We start from the raw sequence: 23,138 nt of genomic DNA, 5'->3' as shown, positions 1-23,138 counted from the left end.
TACCTGTGCTCACTGCATAGTTATAATTAAAAGATTTCTTTTATATGTACTGAAGTGTTACATACAGGTATTTAAGATAAATAAGTAATTTCTTAGACATATTCTGTTAAACAAGTTAATAAACTTTTTTTTTTTTTTTTGGTCAACCATGAGGCCTGAACTTGGGTCAGGGCCTGGGCTCTGTCGCTGAGTTCCTTTTTGCTCTAGGCTAGCACTCTACCACTTTGAGCCATAGCTCCACTTCCAGTTTGTGAGAGCTTAACTGGAGATAAGAGTGTCATAGGAACGTTTTGCCCAGGCCAGCTTCAAACTGTGATCCCCAGATCTCAGCCCCCTGAGTAGCTAGGATTACAGGCATGAGCCACCAGTGCCCAGACAAGTTAATAAACTTTTAAACATCAAATTCCTTTGTAACTATAATAAAGTTAATCTAAATGGTTATGACACAGAATATGAATATTGGTAAGAAGCACCAATAGGATGAAGCTTTGCACTTACCAGTGAAGTCAAAGCACCGCATACTAACTTGTTTTAGATAGGCTTCAGCAGTCATGTCGTAAGTTCTTCCTCTAGCTTCCATTCCAAGCTGGAGGATATTTAGTTCATATACAGGCCGTCCCTTCTTTTCTGCTGATTTCATCAGAGTAACTACAACCTAGAAGAAAAACCAACATTAGACAAATTATTTCACTAAAACCCCAATGATACATCAAGAATCAAAGAACCCAAAGATTCATATAACATAAAGTTATTTCCAGTGTGCCTGAAAATTGCCTAGAGTTTATTTGGACATACACATGTTCAGACTTTCAAATAATCACTATTTTCTTCTAGTAATTTTTAAAAGCAAAGTACCAATTAAGTAGTCTTACTTAATTCCCAGAAGTCCTAGTCTAATAGACAGCTTTTCCACCTGAAAGTCTGTGAGACCAATAGCTAATTTTTATTCAAGTCCTCAGACAAAGTTTCTCAACTGTAGCACTACTGCCATTTTAAACTGATAAAAATAAATCAATAAACAGTTCTACTTCTCAGAAGGTGTCCCTGGGTTTTGTGGCTGGATTGTAAGTGCTCCTGGTTGGGGACTGTCCTGTGCTCTACAGGGCATGCATTAGTACAATTGCCTCTACCACCAACTGCTAGTAGCAGCTTCCTTGCATTTAGTGACACCCAAAACTGTTTTCAGACAATGCCGAATACCACATGGCAGGTACCAATTTTTCCTTCTCCAATGTGACCACTGTCCTAAGGGATAGGAACAATCATAATACATAATTACAAGTAACATTACAAGGGTGATACAGGTTTTATATTTTTATATGCTGATTAAATACTTTGTCAGGAAAATGATTTATCAATGTTTCCATTATCCTAGTTAAAAAAAATCTTTAGTCACTGATACAAAATAGAAAAACTTAGGTTTAATATTTAAGATATTAATTTCAGAGCATTAAACAAAGAGAATCCATTTGTTTAAGTCTGTTATTTTTGGCTCAGAAACAAAGCACAACTTCTACGCCATTACTTAATGAGGAAGGGTTCCACAGATCCCAATATCCACTATGCTTAGTCTCATATACTGACACGTAGATATCAATAATTCTAAATATCCATAATTTATTTATAAGAATAAACATTACCTCTTTAACCTCAAAATTCAGTAGTATGTTAACGATGTCTACAGATCTGATTTCTCCTACTATAGGTGTTGGAGAGTCTTCTGAAGCAAACATGTCTCGTGACACGGAGACTTCACAGGGCTCTTTAACTTCACCTAAAGAAATTTAAAAGAAGTGCATCCACTGCTACTCACATAGTTCTTTCATACATGCTTACTGAGGGCATGAAGGAGTACTTGAAACCTGGTGACAGTACTAAAATTGCACAAATCAATGGTATTTCTGGCCTTTACAAAACTCATGCTTTAACATGAGAGGCACAGACATTTAAAACACAAACAAAATAAGCAGGCCATGTACATTAAGTGAGAAAATAAAATGCACCAAAAGATGCATGACAAGTTTATAAGGAGGTAAGGGTGAGGTGCCTCCACCCTGCCATCCATGCATGCAGAAATCAGGGAGGATCTCACTTCAAGACTAGCTTGGTCAAAAAATTAGTTTAGCAAGACCCCATCTCAGCAAATTAACTGTCATAGTAATACCTGCCTATAATCCCACCTACATGGGAAGTCACAAGTAGGAGGCTTTTAGTCCAAGATTTGCCCTAAGCAAAAATATTCAAGGTTCTATATGAAAAAGAACTAAAAGCAAAAAGACCTGGAAGTGTGGCTCAAGTGCTAGATTAATTGCCTACCAAGCACAAGGTCCTAAGTCTAATTCCCAATATGGCAAAACAAAACCAAAAGAAAAATATACAAACGAGCAAAAACTGTCTATCTACTAAATGGTGTAACTAGACACATGTAGTGTGCCATCTACCGTCAGTCTCTTACCTGTCTCTTGTAGTCTTGGTTTCATCTTATCTAAGTCTTCAGTAACCTCACCAATATTTTCTGCTAGTATTCTAAATAAAAGATTAAGATCTTCTTGATTTAGGCAAACCTATAAAATAACATGTAAAAACATTTCATTTTAAAATTAAACAAATTTTTTAAAAATCTGTTTAAAACAATTTTAATACAGTAACAAAACAGAGCAATCCTAACATTCATTGAAAATTTATATAATCGCTGTGTACTCAGTATTCCACTACTTACTTCAGGTCAACATTTATTTTTAAGGATAAGAAAATGTTCTGGGACAAGCAGAAAAGGTCAGATAAGATGACGTTAAGTGAAATGAACCCCAAGATAGGGACACAAGTGGTTTTTTGCTTTCTTACTATTGTTTCTAACGTATTTATAAGGTACCATGTGATTTTTTGGTTGCTTTGTATGTTCCTCCCCCCACAGTATAACCCCTGTTTTCACTGTTTTGATGTTGGTATGATTTGGGGAGAGGAAGGGGAAAAAAACCAAATTGTTTAAATAGGGATACAGTTTGACACATTGCAACAATGAGATGTACAAGAAGCTATGTTGAAAACGAACTTTACAATTTAGGCTGAGGGTGGGGAGTGTAGTTGAGGAGGTGGGAGGGAAGGGACAGTAGGAGAAAAACAAAGGAGGAGCCAACAATGCTGAATAAGAAATGTATTCATTACCTTGCTCATGTAACTGTAACCCCCCTCTGTACAATATTTTCACAATAAAAACTTATTTAAAAAGAAAAAGAAAATGTTTACAGGAAAACAATGATTATCTTCACAAATTTAATTATGACAAAAGAAATAATTTCTTTGAAAAGTGACAGTTCTGAAGATGCATACATTTTGCTTTTCAAACATGATTCCAGAGACATAAAGAGGCCGTCATAATATTAAAAAGTGTGCTTTTCTCTCAGTGGTATAATTATCTTACGGGTACTTAGATATTCTTTAATGTGAATACATGCATAAGTACTATATAGTATGTTATGTTCTATTTAAAGATCTGCCAGTGTGCATGTACATCAAATTTGAAAGTTAAGTAATGCTTAAATTACTAAAAAGAATAATGACCTTTGTTGGACAACATCTCACTGAAATTGTTCTTATACCATTCAGTAAAATAGCCTCCATTTATAATACTTAGAAAATCTTCAGGGTTTAAAAATTCAGTTAATTTTCCTTCATTCATGTACTTACATTCATTGAATCAAGATGTCCTTTAATTTCCAAAACAGGTACCTTGTGGTACCAGTGTGCAGCTAGATTGCGATTTACACAAAACTGCAAGTTAATTGGCTGCAAGAGCTGAACATCAAGGTGGGACCCGCTTGCCTGTATCACTGTCCTAGTGAAAACATAAAACAACAAGTATGCACAATTACAGGGGAAAGTCAATGCATATTAAAAAAGAAAAAAAAGCAGTTCTTTGCTACTCTTATTGTCACACTGGTCACATTCACTGCATCTTGGCTGCATCAAGAAATTATGTGGAATGACTGAACTAAATTGTCTAGGTTTGTGAAAGAACACACTGCAGTGTTCCCACAAGGATAAAACTCACCAAAGAGGGATTCTTCATGATGTACCCCCCCAAAATGCAACACACAAAGATTATTAATTGGTACTAAGACTGAGAATCAATGGTAAGGAAAATATTATCAAAGTGAATGCCAGCAGCAGTTCAAGGTTTTTAATAAAGTGTTTCTCCAGAATTACTTTACTGATCTGGCTTATAGTCCTTTCATTTTTATCCTACATAATTATATCTCATTTGATACAACAGAAAATGATGCTTAATTATACATTTTTCTAATTTGGAGAGGGGAAGGGAAATAAAAAATGCTGAAACAAGGATACAGGTTGACCCATTGTAACAAAGAGATGTACAAGACACTATGTAGGAAATGAACTTTACAACTTGGGTTGGGGAGAGAAGTTAGGGGGAGAAGGAATGGTAGGAGAAAAACAAAGGTGGAAGAAACAATGCTCGATAGGAAATGTACTCATTATCCTACTCAGGTAACTGTAACCCCTCTGTACAGTATTTTTACAATAAAAATATATATGGGAAAAAAAAAGAAAATGATGCATAAATCTTTCTGTTTTTTCATGTCCCATATCATGTGAGCACTGAGGACACAATGTTACTTACAGTGATGTTCCTACCAAAACACGTCTAAGCTCAACTGAACCATGAGGGGTCACTCTGAAACTGATAGTTGTTCTGTAGAACAACCAGACTATGCTCTCCAAACGACCATCATCAGGAAAGGTACAGAGAGGCTGAAGAACTACCCCAAGGTAAGTGTCTATTAGTACAGAATCTCCTTAGGAGCAGTCAATCTAAACAAATGCCAAGTGTAATGGAGAAAATTACTATAATGGACACATCTGGGACAACATAAACAATGACTATGTACTAGATAGCATACCAATACTAAACTTTCAGAATTTCACATTTACATCATAGATAATGTAAGAGTATGAATTTAGAAGATGCATGCTAAAGTATTGAGAGGTGAAATATCAAAGATGACTACTGTTAAACACTCAAGCAAAAATGTTTAAAATAACATATATGGAGGGCTAGGAATATGGCTTAGTGGTAGAGTGCATGCCCAGCATGCATGAAGCCCTGGGTTCAATTCCTCAGTACTACATACAAAGAAAAAGCTGGGAGTAGTGCTGTGGCTCAAGTGGTAGAGGGCTAGGCTTGAGCACAATGAGGCTTAGGGACAAAGCCCAGGCCCTGAGTTCAAGCCCTAGGCCTGGACAAAAAAGAAAATAATAATAATAATAATATATGGATTGAATAAAGCAAATACAGTTGGGCATCATTGTGCTCTTCTATAATCCCAGCCCTTAGGAGAATAAAGCATGAGGATCACAAATTTGAGACCATCCTAAGCAACATAAGAAGTTCTAGGACATGAGACTCATCCCCAAAAAAGTATTATAAAAAGGCAAAGTGATTTCATATGAAGGATGCATATATGAAGGTCAATCTATATGAAAGACTGCAGAACTATTTCTGTAATTTTTCTGTAATTTGAAATTTCCCAAAATGAAACGTTCATAAAATTATTAACAGTCCTGTATAATAGAAGTATACTGAGTATAAATTTCAATGGTCATAAAAGTTCATGGTAAAAAGGAATACTTAAATCCACAGGTGTAGAATTAACATACCTCGAAAGCTTAAGTTTTGTGAGCTGTACATCCATTCTATCAATTACTGGAGGATTTAAAGAGTCTTCACCAGACACCAGACTGAACTGGTTTTGAACTCGGATTAGTCCAAGATCTACCACCACAGCGTTGTTTGAAAGAGAAGACTGTGGAATGATGATCACTGGTGCTTTCAAATCAATATTTACAGAGACACGGAAACTCCTCTGCGTGAGGTCCCTCACACTGGTGGCAGCCTTCTCTGCAGCCTGTGCAGTGGCAGCACTCAGAGCCTCTTTGGCTGTCTGGAAATTGTTCAGGAAGTTCTGAGGTCACACAAAGAGTAAAAGGAAAAATTTAAGTAGAAACAGGCACATCAGTAACACCAACTTCTTTTTACACACCTGTTAACATTTCCAACTTCTTTTTATGTACCTGCTAACCTTTTCAACCTGAACTTGTAGTTTAGCCTCCTTGTTCTAGTGTCAGAAAGCAATTACTGATAATCTGTCCATATTTATGAGCTACGTGGCAAGTGTTAATATCATACTGCTAAAGATCAGAGCAGAGGGGGAAAAAATTTCAATGATTCTGGTACACAAGAATTTGGGCTCAATATATTCTAGCAAAAATAATTTCAGTCCTAGACAAAAATCAATAAATGCGTTGGGCGCTGGTGGTTCACACCTGTAATCTTAGCTACTCAGGAGACTGAGATATGAGAATCGAGGTTCAAAACCAGCCTAAGCAGGAAAAGTCCATGAGACTCTCATCTCCAATTAACCACCAGAAACCTGGAAGTGGAGCTGTGGCTCAAGTGGTAGAGGGCTCGCCTTGAGGTGAAGAGCTGAGGGACAGTGACTAGGCCCAGAGTTCAAGCCCCACAACCAACCAAAAAAAAAAAAAAATCACTAAATGATTCAGATTTCAACTGAATCAGACAAAATTCAGTCAAAAATTTACTATATACAATCAAAATAATCCCTATCTAAAAACAAAGTTTATGACATTTGCAATCATGTTTATTGGACTTATTTGCTTCAAAGTTGAAAAATCAATATATAGGGATTTTACCAAAAGAGAAGTAAGGAATTTATGAAGATAGATGATCTGAATACAGCCAACATTCAGTGACACCACACCATCCACTTTGGACATGTCAGTGTAGGAATCCCCTGCAGTGGCATCTGGATACAAATCCAAGTTAAAGCGAAAAACTTCATTTCCCACTATTGATACAGCCTGAAAGACAGAGATTTGAATGTCCTCTATTCAATGTAATAAGTCCCATTTAGAAACAAAGGGTTATATTTTTCATCTGATAGAACAAATACTTTATTGGCATGTATTTAAATAATCTTTTAAAACTGAATATACCTTAAAAATAGAATCTCATGCAATCACCCAAAGGTATTTACTATCTTTATGCTATTACCTACTTTTTTATGAACTGTCTTTGGATCAACATCTGTGACAATAATATTTTCCAGTCTGGCAAAAAGTGATTGCTTCCTTGACTGAAGAGAAAGGGAGGAATTGAGGCCTGGAAAAACAATGTATCATTATGATTTCTGTAGCTTCAGCATACATAACCAATTTCTTCCTATTACTTTGTTGTTTTTAATTTAGCAATGTCTAATTCCCACCTGATAAATAAGTTATGATATCAGGTAGTTTCAGTTTTGTTAAATCCAAACTATAAACTGACTTAAAATAATTTTCTGGGGCTGGGAAGGTGGCTCAGTGGTAGAGCGCTTGCCTTGCATGCCTGAGGCCCTGAGTTCGATTCCCCAGCACCACATAAGCAAAAAAAAGAAAAAAGCCGCAAGTGGCACTGTGGCTCAAGTGGTAGAGTGCTAGCCTTGAGCTGAAGAGCTGAGGGACAGCGCCCAGGCCCAGGTTCAGGCCCCATGACCGACCCAAAAAATAATAATAATAATAATTTTCTGAATCTTCAGTCCTCTTGTAAAAAGAATGTCTAGTGCAAAAAGATGAGTAGTTATAAAGAAAATAAATCCTTGTAGCATATAATCAGTCATTTGATATGGAGGCAACAAAGACCAAATTCAGATTAGCAGTTTGGAAAGGACCAAGAAAAACATAAAACTAGCTTTCTAGTTTCTCACAAAATTTCATTGATCCTATTATTTACCATATTATAATAAGCTAGTAAAAATAAGGGCCAGAAAGAAGCTCAGATGCGTTTTAGCAGCTTTTCCCTAGAAGACCATAATGGGCTCATGAGTTTTCTTCTTCAGCTTTCACGCTCAGCTTTCAGGGCTGAGGATGCATCTAAATGCTAGGGAGCTTGCCTAGAATGCACAAGATTCAATCCCTGGCATAAAGATAAACAGAATATACAGCTGTACAATTACATATTGAGAATGTATAAATATAAGAAATGAAATATATAGTTAAGGCCCAGTGAGAGTCAAGTGAATATGTTTGAATAAGGTCTATGAATATGTAGGCCTTCTCCTGAACTCTAAACCAACAGTTCTCTCAGCCCATCAAGTGTTCCATACCAACTGCCAGCTGTTTTCACAGCATAGAACCCTCTAGTTGTATATTTTCTAGCATTTAAAAAACAAACTTATTTAACAAATTTTAAATGCTGTGAGTTACCTTGTATCTTGATTTCAGCAATATTAATCTTCTCATCACAAACAGTGACACAGAAAGCATTCAACTTGGCAAACAATCTAAAGCCAATAATGTCACTATCTTGAGAGGATACCATCACTAAAAATAAAACAAAGAATTCTATCACAGTAGATTCTCTGAAGGCTTCTTCTCAATATAAGTGAACCCCAATTTGATTGTGTATATATACAAATTCTTGAATTCTTAGACTTCAAATACTTCTTTTGCTTTTTATATCCTAGGGTCCATTTTAATTGTTTCTTAACTGATGTTGCTTTTGTATTTTAAAAGAAAAAACGAAATAAGGTACAAATGCTGAAATTCAAAGATGTTAAATAATGTGCTTAAGGTCACAGAGTTTAAGTAGCAGTCATAATATGAACAGTTATTTCTAATGTAAACAGTTCTTTTTGAGCTTTTGGGACAATTAGATGCTTCCTATCCTTGAACCCCTGTAATGTGGGTCTTCATTTCCTCAAAGATTAACCCCCATCAGAGCCCCTGCAGAAGTCTGAGAGGAGAGGAAGAGCTCGATACAAATATAGGTCTTCTACTCTTCACACAATGTCCATACCCCCCACCAAAATAAAACAAAAACAAATATTTTCTTAATACGACAGTAATGGGGCCTGGATACTAGTAGGTCACACCTATAATCCTAGCTACTTAGAAAGCTGAGACCTCATGGTTCCAAGCCAGCCTGGGCAGGAAAGCCCTTGAGACTCTTATCTCCAATTAAGTGCCACAAAAGCTGGAAGAGGGAAGCTATGGCTCAAGTTGTAGAGCACTAGCCTTGAGCACAAAGGCTCAGAACAGCACTCAGACCCTGAGTTCAAGTCCCACAACCAGTGTGCACACGCGCCACACACACACACACACACACACACACACACACAATTATATTTGCCTAAAGTTGTTTGTGTGTAGAGAGGGTTGTTTTATTTTCTTTTTGAGGTAGGTTCTCAGTATGCAGTCCAGCATGGCCTCAAACTCAACATCTAACTCAGCCCTTTAAATGATAGGATTATCTATGTAGCACTAAGTCCTGTTCTATTTGCCTTATATATTCCAGATGGAAGTGGACAGAGGAAAAAATGTCACCTAGGGGCTGGGAAGATGGCTCAGTGGTAGAGCGCTTGCCTTGCATGCCTGAGGCCCTGGGTTCGATTCCTCAGCACCACATAAGTAAAAAGAAAAAAGCCGGAGTGGCACTGTGGCTCAAGTGGTAGAGTGCTAGCCTTGAGCTGAAGAGCTGAGGGACAGTGCCCAGGCCCAGAGTTCAGGCCCCACGTCCAGACCAAAAAAAAAAAAAAAATGACACCTAAGTGATTGAATTAGCTGATCTCTAAATTCTTCACATAGCTCTGAAGTTCTATAATCCTGGCTAAAGGAAACACAAAAGTCTTTTCCATATTGTTATAGTTTGAATCCGAAACACCCTCTAAAGGCTCATATGTAAAGGCTTGGTTGCCAAATAATGGGGCTTTGGAGAAGTGACTGAATAATGAGGACTCTGTGTTCATCAATATATTGATCCATTAGTAATCTGATAACATTATTGGGAGGTGGTACTCAGTAGTTGGAGCCTAGTTGAGAAGATGGGTCACTATAGGGTCACGTCTATGAAGGGCATGTCTTGTCTTTTGTCCCTTTCTTTCTGCCACCTGTCTGCCATGAGTTGAGCCACTTTGCTCCACCACATGCTCCCCACCAGAAGCAACAAAGCCAAATGACCATGGACTAAAACCTCTGAAACTGAGCCAAAAAGCAATCCCTCCTCCTTTAAGTCATTATCCTCAGGAATCTGTCACAGTGATAGAACACTGACAAATTGACACACATACCTTTCTGCAGAGGCAAATTTGTTTGCTTATCAGCTGAACTCTGTACTTCCTTGGCAGCTTCCATGTTCTGACCATCTGATGGAATAATGGTGGTCAGGTAGTTAAGGGAAGAGAGAAGAGCTTGTGTTTGTAGCAATAGATTTAAAGATGAAAAGGCCACCTGAAAATGTTTTGAAAAGAAAATTAGTCCTCCATGGTAAACGTAAACTGCCAGTCAGGCTCAACTCATTGCTTTCTACCAGTTGGAAGGAGGAAAAAGGAGAGATGAGAGAAAAGGCCCACAGTGCTCTTAGGTATGCAGCAAATGGCACAAACTTGGGGATACAAGAAAGTATCACAGTACTCTACTAACTCTACTTCACAAGAAAAATGGGCATGGTATCAATAATGTGCTTCACTTGGTCATGCCAATATTCAACACACAGTATGGCTTCTTAGAGCTTCACTGGATAATTTATCATGATTATATAAAACACACAGGTCAGAACAAGAAACTCCAGAACCACTATATGCTAATACAAGGTCTAAAAATGATTCTAGGTGTGATATTAGCAAGGTTTAAACATAAAAAATATCCTTATGAGCTGGGAAGGTGGCTCAGTAGTAGAGTGTTTGCCTTGCATGCATGAGGTCCTGGGTTCCATTCCTCAGCACCATATAAGCAGAAAAAGCCAGAAATGGCGCTGTGGCTCGAGTGGTAGAGCACTAGCCTTGAGCTAAAGAGCTGAGGGACAGTGTCCAAGCTTAGAGTTCAGGACCCACAACCGACAAAAAAAATCGAAAAAAATCCATATGAGTTTCTTCTCTCCTAAAGCTACAATAATGGTCCTAGCATTCTTTTCATGTTCTTTTAATACATTTTTTTCTTACCTTAAACGTCTGTTCAGTTTTTTCAAAAGTAGTTTGAAAACTGGGTCCATTCTTATCAGCCTGAAATCAAAAAAAGTTCAAAAGAAGGAATTAAAACCAAAGTGATTAAAGCCTTTACCTAAAATGTATTTACATTTAGCTATAAATGTATTTCTCTTCTAAACCCAATCCAATTTTGCTTTTCTTTTCATGTAGTAGACTCAATCAAGTATCACCTAAAGATACAACAACTGTAGACTTGTGAGTATGCACCAAAGCATAGCAGAAGCACCTACTTCATACCAGACTTCCAAAGGTAGTGATAAGAAGCTTAATGGCTTCAGTGAAAAACAAAGCATACAAATGGAAAAATAAACAATAGATACCTTGGTAATTAAAAACTACAGCATGTTTAGAATCATTAATAACCTATATATGATCATCTTTTTCTTTCCAGGGGTATAGTTTGGTGTATACAACAAAGACACAATTACCCAATGACTCTTACCTTAATATATTCTACTTTTAAAAGATCTAATCCAGGTTTGTCAGAAGAGCTAATCAAATGAATGGGCTTCTTTCTGGATCCTAGATTAAAGAAAAGAAGGGGACAAGGTTTTCAAATAAATTGCTCTTTAAAAATTTAAGTACTTTCTACATGTCTTTTACTTTCTAAAAACTGCTAATTAAGCTTTAAAGAATGTATGTCCATACTTTCATGGCTATTAAGCACTAAACCATCCCTTACCTTACCTAAAATAATTAAAAATACACATATTTATTTCCATTAGATTGCATATCTGTGTTAAATTTAATCAAAACTTCTAGATATTTTAGGACCATCTATGTATGTATATGACAGTGAAATGGTATACAGACATAACAATCAAGATATAGGAATTTTAGTTTATCTATCTCTCCATATCAAAAGCCTATACTTCCATTTAAAAAATATTTTTAAATTTTTAAATTTTTTTTTGCCAGTCCAGGCACTTGAACTCAGTGCCTGGGCCCTGGTGCTAGTTTTGCCCAAGGCTAGCACTCTACTACTTGAGTCACAGCTCTACTTCTAGCTTTTTAGTAGATTTTTGGAAATAACAGTCTCATGGACTTTCCTGCCTGGGCTGGCTTAGAACCACAATCCTCAGATCTCATCTTCCTGAGGAGCCATGATGACAGGCATGAGCTACCAGTGCCCAGCATTTAATTGATTTTTATATAGCAAGGAAGTTAGATTGGAATAATTTCGAACATCCTGATGTAATCTCAAGTTTTATGAACTTAGACTTATGCTGTAGCTAAAAACAAATGGCATTCCCACTGTCTTCTATGTCTCCTGCAGATGTGCCTCTAAAAGCTGTGTAGGGGAGAAGTGACTATTTCATCACCTCACCAATCTTTGACTGTGTTTAGTTTTACAACCCTTGCTTCTTGGGCATGTCAGAATTTTCCCTTGAGCTCCAAGGTTTAAATTTCCTTAAAGAAAAACACCCTAAAATTTATTATCTATATCTTTCCTTCAAAACAGTAATGTAAATTATAGCTGAACAAACTGCCTACCAAAAGTTAATAATGTAAGATATTACTTCTCTCCTATTTAAAAAAATTACAAACTGCTTGTGACAGTAATACTTTGTTCTTTGCTTCTTATATGTTTTCTGTAATGCACATGTTAAAAAAGGTTATTTTTAATACAAAATACAGGTCTTCATATTTGACTTAAAGCATTAGGAAAATTATAAATGGATTTTAATTATGACAAATTAATCCATCTTTCATGCCTCAAATATCTGAGCACATAGATCTTAAAATGAGTAAACTGTAAAAGCTCTTAAAAGATTAACTTGCATAAGACCAATTTTGTTTTTATAAAAAACACTTCTTAGCTGGGTGCTGATGACTCTCGCCTATAATCCTAGCTACTCAGGAGGTGAGATCTGAGAACACTGAAATTGGCAATGTGGCTCAAGTGGTAGAGCACTCGCCTTGAGTTGAAGAGCTCAGGGACAGCGCCTAGGTCCAGAGTACAAGATCCACAACCAACAAAAAAAGAAAAAGAAAAAGCACTTCTTGTGATATATAAACACTAGTTAGTATAAAGATCAAGGTATTCATTTGATACATGACAATCAATACACTATTCAGGCTTTCTTTGTAAAATGGGACAGATACACTCTATTTCAAGGGGATTTATGTGGACTCTGAGGCAAGAGTTCACAAGAGTTGAGAACATTAGATCCTCAGGTCAGACTACTAGGATGTTAATCATAATTCACCACTTATTAGTTGTTAACCAAGAGTAAATTACATAATCAATCTGTGCCTTAGTTACTTATGAGATACTACCACTACCTACCTCACAGCATTGGTGTAAGAATTGAGTTACTACTCATAAAGTTTTTAGAACAATGTTTGCTATTATTCAAAACTGCTACTTTTATTATTGGCTTTTATTTTTATTTTTTATAGCTATTACCTTGAATTTCATGGTAATCCAAACTGATTTTCTTTAAATACGACACTGCAGTTAAGTCAAAAGTTCTCACTGTAGCCTCTGTTCCTAACTGAGCAACATTAAATACTAGAATTGTTTCTTCTTCTTTCTGTTGTTTCGTAAATTCCAAGATCACCTAAAAGAAGAGCACAGCCAATGAAAAGTTGAGAAATCTGAGTCGTAATACAAATTCATTATAAAACGTGGAGTATGTGGAAAATCAAAAAGGCAAAATGAAAAACAATCCTTCTACCAACCCAGAGATGAGCACTATGAAAGAATATGTGTGTATTTCTTTCTTTTTTTTTTTTTGGTCCAGTCGTGGGGCTTGAACTCTGGGCCTGGGCACTGTCCCTCAGCTCTTCAGCTCAAGGCTAGTGCTCTACCATTTGAGCCATAGCGCCACTTCCGGCTTTTTTTTCTGCTTATGTATGTATTTCTCTCTCTCTCTCTCTCTATATATATATATATATAGATATAGATAGATAGATACATGTATAATTTTAAATGGAATCATATGCCCGTGGTTTTATCACCTCAAATAATTATATACTGTGAACATCTTTCGAAGTCTCTTCTTCTATATGACTTTTTTTTATCAGTCATTGGTCTTGAACTGGGGGCCTGAGTGCTATCCCTAAACTCTTCTCAAGGTGAGTGCTCTGCCACAGTGCCACTTCTGGTGGTTACTTGGAGATAAGAATCTAATGGACTTTCCTGCTAGGGCTGGCTTTGAACCTGGATCCTCAGATCTCAGCCTCCTGAATAGCTAGGATTACAAGCGTGAGCCACCAGTGCCCAGCTTCTACATAACTTTTAAAGCTGATTAAGAAAAAAATCCTCAAAAATAGAAGCAAAAAAATAATGTCTAATACTAATATCAATAGTGAAATGAAAAAAATAAACTTAATAGAAAAACCCAAAAACAACTCAAAACAGTCGAGTTCTTCCACAATAGATGCACTACCAATCATTCTTATATTAGATTCTTAAAAGTAGTATTTCAAGGTTTTGACTATATATATGAATGTACATTGTATGTTTACATAAATATACACAGGGGAGATGAAGTATATTTTAATATTCTTGAAGTTTAGGTCTAGCCTAAAATAGTGAAGAAGAACATATTTATAGACAAAAAATGAACATACTTCTGTAATTTCAAACGTGAGAAGAAGATTAATGAGTTCCTCATTTGGAACCTCTGTAGCCTTCTTTATTTCTGACCCTTTTGTACTTTTAACAGTCTGTGAGTCTCCGTCTTCAGCATCAAAATACTCATCATCAGACTCTAAAGGAAAAGATGTTCATTTGACCTGAGACAACTATTGAAAACTTAGAGAAGAAACATTCAAACCTTAACCTACCAAAACTCATTTTTAGATATAAATATTCAGCTTTAAAATAATTGGGATGTTTTTTAAAGTCTCAAAGTGAAACTACCTAGCATATAAGAATAAAATTTAAAATCAAATGATGTTATTATCATTTCTTCAGTGCTTCTTTTTTTTTCCTTATTCACTTACTATTCAATAAAACATCTACTGGGCTTCAGCTACCATGTGATAGGACACATCAGCCACTAAGAGTATCACCCTAGCCAGGTTTGCTCGTTGGTCTTGATTTTATGAAGTTTATATTCTAATGTGAGATTACTTTGTGAAATCAGCTAGACTAAGCTAGTTAAAAAGATCACCTAGAAATGGGAGCAATACGAGAACAAAAACCCACTGTTTGCATATCATTTGAATATTTTTTCTCACAAAGTCTTACAGTTACTCTTTAGTTCGAGCTAAACTTTCAAATTTGTTCTGTGAACCACTGAATGTTCAAATAAATTTAGATATTTCCAAATGAACAGCTTGATGTTTGAATTGGTATGCTTTTCTTTTGGTATGCTTTATCTTTTAAATAAACAAAGCGTCTGAAAAAAGAAAGATAAAAGCAAACAGTAGCTTAAAAATCTTATGTACTGCTAGTTAGAAAATACAAACACATACACACACATTTTTTATTTCTCCAGTAAGATATCTGAGCATAAAAAGTGACTTAAAATCACACTGTTTAGCTGAGTAGTAAGTAGCAAAATTAGAATCAGAAACAGTAAATCACTATGTTTTCAGAATTTTTTTAATTTGCTGAAAATTCTCTCTATATATAATAATCAATTGGCTCGATTTAACAGAGGAACAAAATTTTACATTCCTTACCTGATTCTAGGCCATCTAGTAAAAGTGAGGTGTTAAGTAGACCTTTCGTCCCAACAGAAATAACAGGAATTGAGGAAACCTAGCAAGATTAAAAAGCTTTCCTAAAAATACTAATTTCACAGGATAAATATATATACATAAATATATACACACACATGAGACTGAAAATAGAGAATAAAGAGAGATGAAAAGATACACTATCTACAAATCTAACACAGTCAAATGAAATTTGTAAAAATTTAAAGATTACATTTATAAATATGCAAGGATGTACAAGTCTAGTAGCTAAGTCTCATTCATCATTGCACATCTTGTAACTGTTGTAGGTAACAATATAAAAGAACTTATCACAGGCAATACCATGAAAAATGGTATCACCATCAGTGACCCTCTCATTTCATTTAAAAATAAATGGAAGCAAAACATTTTTATGATATAAACAATATTCAAATTAAAATTATATTGAACTATTTTGCAATTTTACTCTACAGGTTTGTATTTCTACTTTGATATAAAGTACAGTTTACAATTTGAAAGCAATTTCCTTTCATTTTTGGTCCCTTTGGTTACAAAGCTTGCCTTTAAAACAAAATATTCCAAAACTACCCTAAAACTGTAGCTTTCTAAACAAGAGAGATACTTGACATTTCTATTATGTTCATTTACCTGTCTCTCTGGAGAAGAGGCAGATGATTTCTGTGGCAAAGGTATACTGTTAATTAAACACAGCACATCTTTCATCTTCCGATCAGAAATTCTCACATGCATCAAAGGAAGTCCTCCTGATACTTTAAATCTAAAAATACAATATGACTATATATTGTGTCCTTAAAATTCAGTAATAGGTGCAAATTTTTACATTTTTGATTTCTAATGCAAAAGAAATGAATACATTACCTGGCCATTCTAATGTCTTTTTCTACCATTGCCTTGGCCAACTCAACATGAATATCCATGGGTTGCAATATATGCATAGTTGATGGATGCTGAAATCGGTACTTTCTCCAGTTTTCCTCTTTAAAAAGAAATTTGAATATGAAGCAGCTTTTAAAAAATTTGTCTGATATTCTACAAAAGAACACTCACTGTTAATAGAAAATAGTTACAGACTCTACGATTACCAACATTACTTTTCATAAATTTAATAATCTATATTTTAACAGAAATCGAATAGATAAAAAAAGATTCTAGCTATGTGAAGAACATATAAATGATAAAATCTTGTATTTCAAAACAAACAGGGGAAAAATGGAACTTATTATGTCAATTCCTTAATCAGTAATCAAGGTGATGATTACAGAGAAAGGAGGAAGGGGCAGAACAAAAGGAAAAGAAGAGGCTTATGTTCCTACTAAGCATAATTGTACTAGCTTAGCACATAATTTTAAGAACATTAACTTTATCAGGAAAGATTTTATGACAAAACTGTTCAGTAGTATTATTCTTCAAAAAAGAAGATACTAATGGTTGATTTCTCAGTGGCTAACAGAACATAACTTTATGCAGATCTTTATTCACAGAAATGTCTGATCATCTTGTAAATCTTTGTAAGTATATACACAACAAAAGGCAGGTGTGTAATTACTTCCCTATAATTAATCGGCTCCAAGTATACAGACATTAACAGAAAATTCCACCTTCACATTTTAATAAAAACATATTTATATACATATACACATAATTAAATATACATTAAATATCTTTGATGTATATATAATAAAGGCATACCCAGTAATATATATCACTGAATATGTGTAATTTATTAAATATCTTTGAGTGTATATGTATATATAATAAATATTTAATAAACATATATTCAGATATATATAAATATTTTCAAAGGTAGTTAATATTGCTTCTAGAAACTAGAAGGAACCAAAAATTTATACTTAAATAATAAATGCACCAAAGCTTTTAGAAAATAAATTATCTTTAAGTTTTTTTAATAGTGTACCTACAGGTAGAATATCATTTCTTCAATGATATTTTAAGACCAGAGCTGCCTGTCTTGTATTTTGGATTTGAGAACACTTAGATACATATGATGAGATATATTGGGGATGAAACCTAAGTCAGAACACAAAAGTCATTTGTGTTTCATATATAGTATATATTTATCGTGAAAGTAATTTTTTTGTTGTTGTGTCAGTCTTTGGGTTTTAACTCAGGGCCTGAGTGCTGTCCCAGAACTTCTGCTCAAGGCTAGCGTTTCACCACTTGAGCCATAGCACCAATTCTGACTTTTACTGAGTAGTTTATAGGAGATAAAGAGTTTCTCATTTTCCTGCCTGGTCTGGCTTTGAACTGCAATCCTCAGATCTCAGCCTCCTGAGTATCTAGGATTACAGGCACAAAAGCCCACCAGTGGCCAGCTTGAAAGTAATTTTATGAAGTGTATCTAGTGTATCTACATTTTGACAGTACCTGTCAGAAAAGATCAGATGAAAAAATCTTACAGCAATATATTAATATTCAAAAAGTTATGAATTTTGGCAAATTTCAAGTTTAAGCCTTTTGGATTAGGGAAGCCCAACCTATACTATTTTATAGATCTCTTTTTCTCAGGTATCTACACAAAGGAACCTGCACTAACTGCAACTTCTGTTTTGTGTTCTCAAAAGTTTCATTGATAAAAAGACATATGCCATAAAAAGGCTTAAGTTCAAATGGTGTTAGATACCCTAAATGACTAGGCAAATTTCCCTTTCTGTATATAACTATGATAATGATTTGAAAAGCTTATATTTAGTTTTTTAAAGTAACTAGCAAGATACATAAGTAAAACAGCTATCAGAGTTGATATACATGCACAAATATATATACATATATTACCAAAGCTACTCAGTCTAAGCTGAACATCTGCAAAGGTAACTAGTGGATTACCTGCTCTTGCAAAGAGTAGCTGCACACTCTTGATTTCTACATCAAACTTATCATAAGCTTTATCCATTATTTCCTCCAGAGATGAATTAGTAGTCTTCTGTACACCCTGATCTTTACTGTTGAGCTAAAATGGAGGGGAAATTTTTTTCGTAAGAGAAAAGCATTAATATCAACATAGTTAAGTTGCCTTTTCTGAAAACCCAACTCAAGTGAGAAAAAGATTCTTTATGAATACATATTGTGCTTAATTTATTGAGTTTGTAAATAGTTTACTGTGAGTACAGTACTCTAGTATACAGTTCTATTACATTAGACGAATAGGTATTGAGCACATTTTCACTAATTAACTAGCTATCTGCCTCAACCTGTCTAGAAATGTAACTTTTCCTCTTCCTGGCCCTCAGCAGACATTGCCACTTATGGCTCAGGTCTCCTACTACTGATATTGTACTCTTCTCCATGAACAGCAGAGCTTAGATCCTTTTTCCACTATGCCATGAAAGCATCTGATTCTAATTTTATCTCCTTTATCCACTTCACAATGGAATACAGATTCACTTTTTGGAAATCTTTACCTTTCACCAAGGCTTGAGTTCCAAGAAAAGTCAAAATTCAAAATCCAAGATTTCTCTTATTCTAGACACTGATGATAAAACATGTGTGTGTGTGTATATATATATATATATATACATATATGTATATGTATATGTGTGAATATTCATATTTATATAGTTTTCTATTGTCAAAAATGTAAGCATCAAATGAAGCTGGATAAATAAACTCTGTAAACCATGAAAACTAAAACTGCTTCTGTCCAAATAGGAAAAGACCGAAGTAATCAATGTCAAATCACCTACCATTACAGAAAATTCTGGTGTATTTTTGTTACGTTAATAGCCATACAACATATAAGAAATATACTAAGCTGGCTTTGAACATAAATCTAGGGTATTTTTTAATTATGAGGGGGAAAAAATAAACAGTTACCAGATACCTAGCTACCAAATGGATTAAAGATGGGTACACAAAAATGCATATATACTTACCTCAAATGTACCAAAATCTAAAATAAGAAGATCTGACTTTTCATGGTGAAAACCTGTCTGTGGAATTATTAGATAAGAAGGTTTTAGGTTTATCCTTAAATCAAGGACTTTTCGAGTTTCAATCATGTGCGTGAGCCCTACAGAAGGCCAAATTAAAAAGAAAAAGAAAGATTAGATAGATGGTCATATTGACATATGCCCTCATTCATTGACAAATAGAGTGAGACAGAGAGAGAGAGAGAGAGAGTGTGTGTGTGTGCGCACACACCAGCACTGGGGCTTGAACTCAGGGCTTAGATGCTGTCTCTGAGCTTTTTTGCTCAGAGCTAGAACTCTACCTTTGAGCCATAGATCCACTTTTGGTTTTTTAATGGTTAATTGGAGATATGTCTCACAGACTCTCCTGTCTGAGCTGACTTCAAATAATAATTCTCAGATCTCAATCTCCTGAAGTAGCTAGAATTATAGTCATGAACCACCAGTGCCCAGACTTTTTAAGAATTTTATTTGAAAAAATATGAAAGAATGTCATCTCATATCACAAATTAAATTAATTCAGCATTCTTAATTGTCATGAAATGAAAACTGCATAAAAATCAATGAAAAGCACTCAGATGATAACATAATACAGGAAAGTATTTTATTTAGGAAAGGAATGATTTTTTTCCCTCATTAAGCAACTACATTAGGGAAAAAAAAACAGTTGGCTGGCATTCGGAGGCTACATTATACATAAACACCTATCTTTAAAACTAGGGCCACACAGTACTCCAGCTTCTAAAGAACTGGGCTCTGCATTCCTCCTCAATCAATCTCATTCAAGGCACATGAATGTGACACAGGTAGAATTATTTGCACCCTCTTTGTCATTCAGTCTAGCAAGGATATTCGACTTTATGTAAGCCAATGCTACTATGGGGTGCTGCCCAAGTTTAAAACAGAGAGGGAAAAAAAATCTATATTGCTTTAAATAAAACTTTTGCAATAGATAACATGTTTAAAGTTTAATTGATGCTTAAACATTCAAATTCTTTACCTGTAGCTGTTTTCTCTTTAATTTCTTCCAGCTTTGTTAAAGTAGCTGATGTTATTTGTTCTAGATCCAACCCCTTATTTGATTGAAAGAATTCAACCACCGCATTGATGGTTTTCTACAAAAGAATTTCAAAATATAAAAAGGCATGCATGATCCTTTCTATATTATAAATTTTAAGGGTTCATATTCTAAATAGGTTTGGCTCTGAACTAAGAAACCCAAGATATTTTGTTTTACTGCCTCTATCAGAGTGAGAAAATCTTGAGAAAGGAAAAGCCATATAAGCCCACTGGAGAGGCAGTCAATGTATACATGTCAATACTGAGGCAAATACATTCTACAGTGCATGTGGAACAGCATCGGACATTACTTCTAGTTTTAACCTTGAGTTAGTCAGAAGGTAAAATTACACTTTCCAGTAACAATAGGATTATCTCATCCTTTGAAGTTTAGAAAAGAAATAAAAAGAAAGCTATCTACTCTTACCTATATATAAAACTTAAATATAAAAAAATCAAATTTTGCAAGATGAAAAAAGTTCTGGAAATTAGTTGTATAACAGTGTGATTATACTAAAACTACCAATCCATATACTTAAAATTGCTAAACATGATAAATTTTGATTTGTGCATTTTACCACAACGTAAGTTTTGTCTTTCATACTAGAGAATATGTGATTTCTTGTTCTTTACATAATACCTACCCCACACACCATGAACCCAGCTGACTGAAAGTGAAAACACATGAGAGGAGTGACACTAACCAAAAAGAAATGTAATCATTATCTGACTTATGAAACTGTAACACTTCTGTACATCACCTTTATAATAACAATAAAAAAATTAAAAAACAAAAAACACACCCCAAGGTGAGGCCAGCTATAACTGAGGCAATGAGTAGTAAGCAATGCCACCTTGTTAATGGTGGATGAAGGTGAAGACAGGCTGAATAAAATGCAAAGCAGAGGATTCAGAATTTGAGCCAGCATTTTCAGCAACACCTACATGACCATGTAAGCATCTGAAATTTTTTTGTCCTTCCTAAGGCTCTTTAAGATCATCTCAAACATCAAAAGCAAAATGAAAATAAGGAATCTGAGTATTCAATGTGAGCTACTTAGGAACAGGTGATACACCAAACATGGATTTTTCAGTATGGAAATCTTGTAAATTTTTACTTGTAGAGACAATCTTATGACAGAACATCTCTTCTTAGTGCACATTAAAAAAGTAAAGTAACTGCAAACTGGGTCGTGCTTTTTAAAGAAGAAAAACTTGTTAGAAATATTATTATCTTTTAGCTCATGTTAAAGATAAACAAGGAAAAGGAATACCATACATGAGAATACAGGTAGTTTTAAGAGTCACTTTCTCCTTGTACTTACAGCATCATAGATGACCTCCACAGGCTGAGATTGAACAATTAGAGTCTGATCAGCAGGACTGTTCTCTGGATTGGTTTCAAACTCAATGTTAAGCAAGGATGATGCAGTGTCACCAATTGAAGCTACAAGGGATGGTACAATATCTTGTTGCCTCAGACCAGTTATATACCAGTGCTCTAGTTTTGCTTCTACTCTACAATCCAATGAAGAAAAAAGATACAATCAGATACATTGTAATATAATGGGTTAAACCACAAACTTTCCTTTGAACACATCTCCTGTTTCCTAAACCACTCTCAACCCCTTCTACCTCTCATCCCTGTTTTGCCCAGTGCTTTCCACTTAGCTTAAGCTTCCTCCTGCCTTGGTTACTCTCTCACACAACTGAGCCTGTGAAGTACCAACAAAGCCATATTTCATCATAGCCCTTCCCTACTTTAGCCGTCCAATGTTAGACAGTTGTGAAATGATTAATTTTCTGCATATCCTCTCTTATCAACTACAACACAAACTCTTTGGAAACAAAAACTTAAGAGTATACATGCATACTTTCACAGTATGAAGGCTATAAATAAAATACCAGCCCCCAAAAAATGCTGTGAAGAAGAGGGATAGAAAATTAAATCCCCCAACAACAAATCCTCAAAGAAACAATTGCCCAATAAATAAATGGGCTAAAGACTTAAAGAGAAACTTCTCTGAAGAGGAAATAAGAATGGCCAATAGACATATGAAGAAATGCTCAACCTCTCTAGTCATAAAAGAAATGCAAATCAAAACAACATTGAGATTCCACCTCACCCCAGTTAAAATGACTATAATCAACAGGTGCTGGAGGGGACATGGCCAGAAGGGAACTCTACTGCATTTGGAAAGTAGTGTGGAGGTTTCTCAAAAGACTACACATAGAGTTAAGTGTATGACCCAGCAATCCCACTTTTGGGCATTTACCCAAATGATCACACCAAGACCATACTAAAGCTACCAGCACAACTATGTTTATTGCAACATTGTTTACCATAGCTAAGGTATGGAACCAACCCAGATGCCCCTCAGTAGATGAATGGATCAAGAAAATGTGTGTGTGTGTG

General features: G+C 35.1%; 1 protein-coding gene across 2 annotated transcripts in view; it reads right to left on the bottom strand.

Moving 5' to 3' along the window:
• Vps13c (vacuolar protein sorting 13 homolog C (S. cerevisiae)) overlaps positions 1–23,138 on the bottom strand; it is a 147,135-nt gene that overhangs the window by 76,337 nt on the left and 47,660 nt on the right. For both annotated transcript variants that reach the window (XM_013010094.1, XM_013010095.1), the window contains exons 18-37: positions 22,048–22,240; positions 20,664–20,778; positions 19,628–19,764; positions 18,582–18,705; positions 16,596–16,713; positions 16,365–16,494; positions 15,699–15,777; positions 14,640–14,779; positions 13,471–13,624; positions 11,503–11,582; positions 11,016–11,075; positions 10,146–10,305; positions 8,284–8,400; positions 7,098–7,201; positions 6,733–6,900; positions 5,680–5,984; positions 3,688–3,835; positions 2,456–2,564; positions 1,641–1,774; positions 499–655 (exon numbers count right to left, since the gene is read on the bottom strand). In XM_013010094.1, the coding sequence (XP_012865548.1) occupies positions 499–655; positions 1,641–1,774; positions 2,456–2,564; positions 3,688–3,835; positions 5,680–5,984; positions 6,733–6,900; positions 7,098–7,201; positions 8,284–8,400; positions 10,146–10,305; positions 11,016–11,075; positions 11,503–11,582; positions 13,471–13,624; positions 14,640–14,779; positions 15,699–15,777; positions 16,365–16,494; positions 16,596–16,713; positions 18,582–18,705; positions 19,628–19,764; positions 20,664–20,778; positions 22,048–22,240 (2,732 nt within the window). The remainder of the gene's footprint in view (positions 1–498; positions 656–1,640; positions 1,775–2,455; positions 2,565–3,687; positions 3,836–5,679; positions 5,985–6,732; positions 6,901–7,097; positions 7,202–8,283; positions 8,401–10,145; positions 10,306–11,015; positions 11,076–11,502; positions 11,583–13,470; positions 13,625–14,639; positions 14,780–15,698; positions 15,778–16,364; positions 16,495–16,595; positions 16,714–18,581; positions 18,706–19,627; positions 19,765–20,663; positions 20,779–22,047; positions 22,241–23,138) is intronic.

The sequence above is a fragment of the Dipodomys ordii genome, unplaced genomic scaffold, assembly GCF_000151885.1.
Source record: "Dipodomys ordii isolate 6190 unplaced genomic scaffold, Dord_2.0 Scaffold11, whole genome shotgun sequence".
In the NCBI taxonomy this organism is placed as follows: domain Eukaryota; kingdom Metazoa; phylum Chordata; class Mammalia; order Rodentia; family Heteromyidae; genus Dipodomys; species Dipodomys ordii.
Note: the sequence above shows the minus strand (reverse complement) of the source record. Positions and strands in the feature narration are given on the sequence as shown.